The 8618-nt window shown below is 33.4% G+C and overlaps 1 protein-coding gene across 2 annotated transcripts; it reads left to right on the top strand.

Moving 5' to 3' along the window:
• The first annotated feature begins 5539 nt into the window (after positions 1–5539).
• LOC111366050 (acyl carrier protein 1, chloroplastic-like) lies at positions 5540–8399 on the top strand. 2 transcript variants are annotated; one of them, XM_022986693.1, is made up of 3 exons: positions 5540–5845; positions 6941–7024; positions 8016–8399. In XM_022986693.1, the coding sequence occupies exons 1-3, from the start codon at positions 5780–5782 to the stop codon at positions 8382–8384; spliced, it is 519 nt and encodes a 172-aa protein (XP_022842461.1). In that variant the 5' UTR covers positions 5540–5779; the 3' UTR covers positions 8385–8399. The 2 variants fall into 2 exon arrangements, with proteins under 2 accessions (XP_022842461.1, XP_022842462.1); XM_022986694.1 differs by having other exon boundaries at positions 5554–5845; positions 8019–8399.
• Positions 8400–8618: the final 219 nt, after the last annotated feature.

Below are 8618 nucleotides of genomic sequence, written 5' to 3'. Positions count from 1 at the left end.
AAAATTTAAAAATTTTTTGGGTGGGGGGGGGGGGGGAATACAAATTCAAAGACCTTGACCACAAGGGACATAGTATTTCCAAATTCTCAACAATGATATTGACATATTTTAAATGTTCACAATCTTAGAATGCAATGCAATTTTCTTCTCCAATAGGAGGAACCACTTATTTTATTTTATTTTTGATTAAAAAATGCAAAACAAAAATTTATTTTTGAAATCAAATTTATTTTGCATCAAAATATATTTAATAATACATTTCAATTGCTCAAATTCATGTTTCCAATAAAAACCTTCTTTCTCAACACGTAAACATTAAGTTCAATTAATTCCAAAATCAAGTTGATGTCAAAAATAAAAATAAAAAGCCAATCAAGTTTGTGCCTACTAAAATTAATTCCATTGAATTGTCCAGTAATTAGGATCATTTTGAACCACTATTGGTTCGGTAAGTCCACGCCTACTAAATTACTTCCATAATATTAATTTAGAAATACTAAGTCCCTATTTTGTTTTCTTAGCTAAAATGAGATTTTTAGTAGATTTTGATACAAATTAATAAAATGTGAAATTAAAAAAATGATAAAAATTGTGAATATCATGAAATATACAGTTAAAATTAATTATTAATTTTAAGTTAAATTTTTATTAACTTTTTAAGCTACATCAAATAGGCGCTAAAAATTAGAATGAAAAAAAAAAATATCAAATCCTAATTTAAACTATGAATAAAGGGGTAAGATAATCAAGATTAGACTCGACCATTCCAAATGTAAGGCTAAGGCTTGACTTAACCGGTATAACTCAATGGGAACTAGGTCAAGACACAAAAATTGCACATACAGAAGCCATATAGAACAGGCACAGCAGGGGGTTGGGCAGGGGAATTTTTTGGCATTTTTTATCACAACATGGGTCCCACACATATGAGATTTTTGGCAGAATTTTGTGGAACGATATTCTGTACAAATAGAAATATTCTTTTTTTGGGTAAAACTCAACATTTGTCATCCATGTTAACACTTCTAAAGTAAATGACCGGGGGGACAACGTAAGAAAGTTTCTATTTTGCCCCAACTCCAACTGATGTGAACCAACATAGTAATTGTAGCTGCAAAACTGACGACAAATTAGATCAAATCCAAGAAAGTCAAGAATCAATGTCCGAAAAGTTCGACCCAATAAATTATTGAACTAAAGAATCAAGACAACAAACAATATCTTGACCCCGTGATCACAAAATTTACGAATACTACTTGAATTGTTGAACGCCATAAGAAATTAATCATTGATAAGTTTAAAATTAATTCAATGAAGGAGTTAAAAGCAATATACCTTGCAATATTATCTTGTTGAGAAAAATGTAGGGAAATATGAATACTTAATAAACTCCAAGGCACGAAAAAACGTTATCTTTTAAGAGATGTTAATCCCCTATCCAACAAAGTTACAATTGAGGTATGATAAAAAATCTCTCTCAGGATACAATGGAGACGTTTGATTCAAATTGTACCTATTTGATTAAACCAAGAAGACGCTCGAAAATAACTGATTGATGCCAAGAGAAATAAAGAAGAATAAATTTTTTAATGTGTTTTGCAAACGAGAATTCGCCCAGAATTTATAGAAATTGAGGCAACCGTTTGAATATGTGTGTCCCTTGAAATCCTTGCATATATTTACTGGAGGTGACTGTTAAAAATCGAACACATCCATCGAACAGGTCGATCCTCGTTGTGCAGTGGCAAACACTAGTTGAGGCAGCAAATCATTCGCAAAACAGAAATAAATACATGCAAAATAATGAAAAATATCTAACATATCTCTCAAATTGTGTGTTGTAAAATAAATAGAATGAGTCCTATTTATGAAGAACTCATAAAACCTAATTAAAAATAGAATTAAACCTAAAATATATCAAAAAGATACCATAAAAAGAGTTTTAACTAAAATAGAAGTCTAGGCGAAAATCGCGTCCCAATTTTGTAATGTGTGGTCACATACGCTTACTGCTTGTGGTCACATAGATCATTCACATTCCTCATCTTGATCTCAGTATAGGTACATGCGACTACACCCAGGTTTGTGCTATGTGGGTACTGTCAGTCATGCCTCCAAGTTTGAGTTTTTGATTCATGTTTCCGCTCTCATGCCTAACATGAAACTTGGTCTTAGGCTTGTTACTTCGCCCTTTTGGACTCCGCAGCTTGAACATAGGATTGTATGGCTTTATTGACTCTATTTGATATCGAACTTCCCCTTAGCCTCTTCTTAATATATATTGAACTTTTAATAGCTGGTAGTCTTCCTTGGAACCCATCATTCACTCCATTTTTGAAAAGATTCGATCTCAAATCTGTACCTACATTAAATAAAGCAAGATAAGAAACATTGAAAATGCAAATTATCACAAACTTACCTTGAAGATCCAAATTGTAGCCATTTTTTTTCAATTCTTGCAATGACATGGAGTGGTCCAACTCCTCTAGGATGAATCATCGACCTCTTTTGCATTTTAACAGGTCATTTTTGCCTAAGCACACAAACTCAATCACTTTGTTTGAATACTTTACTCCTTTTCTCTTCGCTACCTTGAGATGCATATAATTCAATTCCATGCTTTTTTTTTTTTCTAAACTACCACTTACAATATTATTTAAAGTAATTAAACTAAACAAAGTTAGTGGATTTAAATCATAACATGTCAAAACGTGTAGTAGAAATAGTAGAGGATACCAAATTTGTTCTCAACATATTCCATAAATTAGTACTAAAACACTTAAGGATTTTAAGATTGAAACATATATCCTCATGCCTCAAATAACCAACAATGTATCCCAATTGTCCATCATGCTCAATTATGTTTTTGCAACATACTAAAATATCATAAACTAGTAAATGATTGCTTATAAACGCATGTGAAAAATGATTGATTATTCTCATAGAAATTTTAGATGCAATAATATGTGTAAAAGTGCATGCCCCATTTGAAAAATTATTTCTACATACTAGACCATCATCTAAACCATGTATAGGGTATTGATAATTTACAATGTCATAGTTGAATACTTTTCCTTCAACGCTAATCAAATTCTCCACTTAATCAAATCAACTGGATATTCAATGGTTGGTATCTCACTAATCAAGTCTTTATGAAACAAGTATTTGAATTTCCGTAATAAAGAAATATTCAAATTTGGGAGGGGCTTGTTAGTTCTCACTAAAGCACTCTCAATCTTACTTGTTTTTGCATAGAATCTCACTTTAGCTTTTTCTCTCATGACTCCTCTCAAGAGATTTTCCTATTTTCTCTCTTGTACCTGTGCTCTTTTTTCCTCACAATTAGTCAGTTCACAATCTTCTCTCCAACTCTCCTTTTGCCTCTCTTTGTTTTTCTTTTCTTTCTCGCCTTTCAATTTTAATTAGCCCTCGTATACCCATTGTGGTGTTAAGGGTATAAGAGTAACAAGTCTCCCATATATTACAAAGTTGTACCTATTCTTGAATCCATGACGTTTTCACCTTTCTATCATACTGTCATGATCTTCCCAATAAAATGTACTACATCATACATCACATTATCACTATACCTCCCAATCAAGAAGTTTACCAAATCTTGCTTACATACACTAACCTCTCCACATTCATTTAATTATTGCAATTTAGCCCCCGTTTGATTATTAAATTAAATTTTATTTTCCTCTCTTCTATTTCAACCACACAATCTTCCATAAAATTATATTACATATAAATCGAAAACTTTTTCTTTTTTTTTTAATCACGCATTCTTCAGAAAATACTATTCTACTCATTATAATTTGAAAAAAAATGGGGGCTAAACAGGAGCTTATAAGGCTTAAGATGTTTTATCACAGTCAATCCTAATTTCTCAACAAGTATAGTATTAACAATATGAGTACAACAACCATATCAACAATCAAACTACATAACTTATTTTTGACATGGCATCTAGTATAAAAGATGTTCTCCCGTTGTTGCTCTACATCGTCCATTTTGATTTGTATATTGAGAGCACGCATCACCACAAATATTTTCCCCACAACCGAGTACTCTACTCCATCACCATCACTAGTATCCTCTAATTCAGGCATCTCATCTCCGCCACTATCACTCATTACTTCCCCATTATCATGCAAGATTATTGCCATTTTATTTGGACATTAATAAGTAATGTGCCTTGATTTCAAACATCTAAAGTATTTGATATCCAAATTACTAGAAGTTTATGAATCAACCTTGAGTGTAACTTTGCTAGCAACTTCCTCCTTTCCTCTTGACAGTTTAGTCTTACCACTTGAAATAGTCCCATTTCATCTATTATCATCCCACTTCAATTTCTAAGAAAGGTTAGAACTCGAAGAACGCAATGAATATCTAGTTGTTCGCTTCCTCTTCAAATGTCTCTCCACTTTTATAACTGCATGTAGTATATCCTCTAACTCCACATAATGTTGTAGTTCTATCACATTAGCTATATCCCTATTTAAACTATTCAAAATTTAGGTCATGGTGGCCTCTCGACCCTTCTCAACTTTCGCTCTAATCATGACAATCTCAATCTCCTTGTGATAATCCTATACACATCTACATCCTTGATGAAGGCGCTGTAATTTTTGACAAAGCTTTCTATATTAATGATTAGGAGCGAACCTCTTCATCATAATAGTCTTAAACTCTCCTCATGTTTCAATAGGTCTGTCATGATTTCTCCTCCTAGATGTTGCTATTTGATCTCACCAAATGATAGCATAATAAGTAAACTCAATGATAACAAGTTTTTCCTTTTACTTCTATGAGTAGTTAGGCAATCAAATATTACTCTATCTTCTCCCACTCCAAATATGGCTCCGGATCGCTTAAACATTTGAATAATGGAATTATCATTTTAACGTTATTCATATTTCTATCAACCGCATCTCCAACATAATCGTTAACCCTACTATCATGCCTATCTCTTCTATTCTTCATCCTTTCTATTTCTGCCTCCACTAATGCATCTTTATCAATTCCACTACCCACTTCATTTTTACCTCCAATATCCGCTCTAGGATCTCGCCTACCTTGCCTCCTTGTGTTAGAAACTTCTCTAGATTGTTCCGTATGCAAACTAGCAAGCAATATGTTTTACCTTTCCATCTACGTCTTTTGCCTATCCATTTTATCTCCCATATCCCCAAACAGCCTCTCAAATCGTCGTATCATCTCCTCCATCATGACAACTTAACTATTCTTCCTGTTTGAAATAAAATCGTCTTTATCAGACATCCTAAATTTAGAATAATAATCACTTCATGTGTGTACACTCGTATATCACTAAATTTGACTTTTTCCCTCTATTAGTCTCACCATTCTGTATGAAACTTGGTCTTAAATTTGTTAACTTTACCCTTTTGGACTTCATAACTTGAACACATGATTGTATGGCTTCATTGCTATTTGATCTAGAACTTGTCATTAGCTTCTTCTCAATATATATCTAACTCTTGATAATTGATTGCACAACACCAACTCCAAACCTCACCTCCCAAAAAATAAAATTGGACACCCAAACACTCCAAATTTCGATACAAACCAAGTATTACACCAACAAACCAACGACTCAAACTAGGCTCCATAAAACCACAAGACTCTCCCTCTTTTTCTATCTTATTATTACATAAAAAACTTCGCCTCATCACCTACTTGGTGTTCTCCGCCCCCTCCTCTCTCATTCTCCACTTTTCTATTCCCAATTTCGAGATCCAGTAATCTCTCTCAAATGGCCTCTGTTACTGCTTCATCCATTTCCTTCTCATCTTTCTCTTCATCTCTCAAGAAAAACCAGGTATTTTTTCTCGTTGATTCGTGCTGTATTATTATCATTTTTTGTCTTTTTGTTTTTGTGATTAAAGATTTGATTTTAGGAAATGTTTTTTTAAGCTTGTTAAATTTTCCTGTAGTCAATCTAAAATCATATTATTTGTGATTTATTGATCCTTATGATTTATCATCTTGTTTCTTAAAATTTTTATGTTTTGTTTTTATGAAGACTTGATTTTCTGAAATGGGTTGTGTGATTTTTATGCTTATGGATCTTGGTTATAAATCGTTCAGGTATAATTATGGTCTTTGTCATTTCTTGATTCTGTGTAGCTGGTGTATGAATCTCTGTGATTTAATAATTTTGCTATGAGAAATCTGATGTTCAATGATGGCCCAGGGGTTGTCGATTTTAGATTAGATTCTTTTAAACAGCACTAATCCCTTTTCTGGTTAAAAAGTTGTCTTTTAATTATATTTTTTATTATAAACATACTCTAGACCTTGAGTGGTTTACATATTAGCACGTGTTTAAATATGCATTACTTATTTTTGAGTGCTGAGTTTTTATGGTACAAAATGCTAAAAATCTTATGAGTTCTGTACATATTCTTATTTGAAGCTAACGATTTTATGATTAACTGGGAACTGTCTCTTATAAGTAAATTGAGGCTAAATTATTATTATTATTATTATTCTCAGTTTGGTACTGCATTGCATACTCTTTTCAAAAGATTCAGTAGGTCCTACTGTCTATCTGATTTTCCATGTGTACAATGTAAATTATGCTCCTGTTTGTTTCCCATTATTTGCGCATTAAAATAAAAAATATGACCTTTATCCATCACATCAAGCCACTATATTTGACTTTCTATCTTTTGTGGGACCTCTATATTTTTCATTCTGATTCCTACATTAATGTGGTTCAAACGGGGCCATTAAAATGTGTTTTGGAAAGTTTTTAAGCGGCATTCAAAATTTTAAGCACTTTTTGGTTACAATTTTGGAAAAGTTAAAATGACATTATGGTTCACTTCTTTCATCTTTTTCTTGTTTTACTTAATCTTGATTGGTGCTCGTGCACTGGTATTTCTTATGTTGTAGTCTTGTACTTGGGCAGGTCTCACAATTGAAGGCAGTTTCAGTTCCCTTCGGTGGAAAAAGCTTCAAACCAGTCCCTCATCGTTTCCGCGTTGCCTGTGCGGTATGCTTTGATTATAGTTGTTTTATATTATCTTCAAAGATTCAACATTTGTTTCTATCTACTGCTTAGTTTTTCTCGGGATTCTTGTTACGATGCTACTACTGATAATAATACAGGTTGTATTAGAAATGGTTGAGTTTAAATGCAAGCTGTGTTAATGGTTAACTCTGGGATTCCATAATGTAATTGAGCATGACATGGTGTCGTGCAGTTATTTTAAGCCGTCCATAGTGTTGTTCAAGAATGAACTAGAGTACGGAAATAACAAAAAATTATACCTGGGACTTGCTCATAATTGTTCATTAATTTTGGCTAATAACCAGTAATATTCCAACACAGAACTTTAGTAGATCGAAGTTCTAAACTGAAAGTCTTTATCATCATGCATCCTACTTGTTGGTTGCATTCCAGTTTAATCTCAATCACAGTTTGTATGTTTAGAATATTTTCACCTTATTAGAGAGCTTAATGCGCTTAGTATAGCATTTGGAATCAACATCTGGAAACACAGAATCAAAATTCCTTGATTATGCTGCAGTACCTCATATCCTATACACTAACCTTACATAAATTGGATGAATGGGGATCCTTGTACCTGTTCTTTTGGCTTTCGGTTAAATTGCTGCATGCGGAATCCCTTTTTCTGAGTTCAATTGATTATAGAGATCTTTGGTGTCCTCTCAAATCAAGAATTAAGGGGGCCATTATAATCCACCGTTTATGGCATAATCAAAGTCAGTCCTCCCTGAAAGAAGGGAAGCAGTTCTGGGAGTTACTTTCTACAAGAAGACTCCTAAACCCCAACTACCTACTATTACACAGACTTCTGCGTACCCTTTCGTGTGAAGAGATTCCAAAAAGTGAATCAACAATATTTCTTTGCAATACCATCTTTTGTATCTTTTAAGATGCTATCAATGTGACATTTGATGCTTGATCGCATCAGAGAAGAAATTGAGTTAAACTATCAATTCTGAATGATTCTTTGAAGCAGGCGAAACCCGAGACAGTGGATAAAGTTTGTGAAATTGTGAGGAAACAACTAGCACTCCCTGCTGATTCAGCCATTACTGGAGAGTCCAAGTTTGCATCACTTGGTGCCGATTCACTGGATACGGTATTAGTTTTTTTCCCTCAAATGTATTCCTTTCCTCCAATGTATGTGGGAAGAATGAATGTGTATTTACACAGGGAAATAGTACCATTTGCCGACAGTAGCAAGTTCCCTGGCCTTTTGATTATAGTTGCACAATTAGTCCCCAGTGACAAAAAACAGTTCAAAATCTATGTTAAATCTTCTTGTGACCCTCCCATGTCCAACTTAATGAAGCTAGATTTTCATTCCTTGCTGAAATTTTAAATGAAGGCATGTTTTCACAAGGGTCACGTGATAAATTGACAAAGATTTGGACGGTTCTGTTAATGAGGACCATTTGCACAACTGTAATTGAAGGTTGCAAACCATCTTGCTCCTTTTCAAAATTTGGAGATTGATAGTCCTCTTTTGACCATTATAATTTTATTGTCTTGGCTGTTTCTTACTGTGAGCGATCTTTTCTAATGGTCGGCTGATGTTGAGTTCTTCCGGTTTAGG

Source organism: Olea europaea, chromosome 17, assembly GCF_002742605.1.
Source record: "Olea europaea var. sylvestris chromosome 17, O_europaea_v1, whole genome shotgun sequence".
Lineage (NCBI taxonomy): Eukaryota > Viridiplantae > Streptophyta > Magnoliopsida > Lamiales > Oleaceae > Olea > Olea europaea.
The sequence above is the reverse complement of the archived record's forward strand: the minus strand, read 5'-3'. Positions and strand labels throughout refer to the sequence as shown.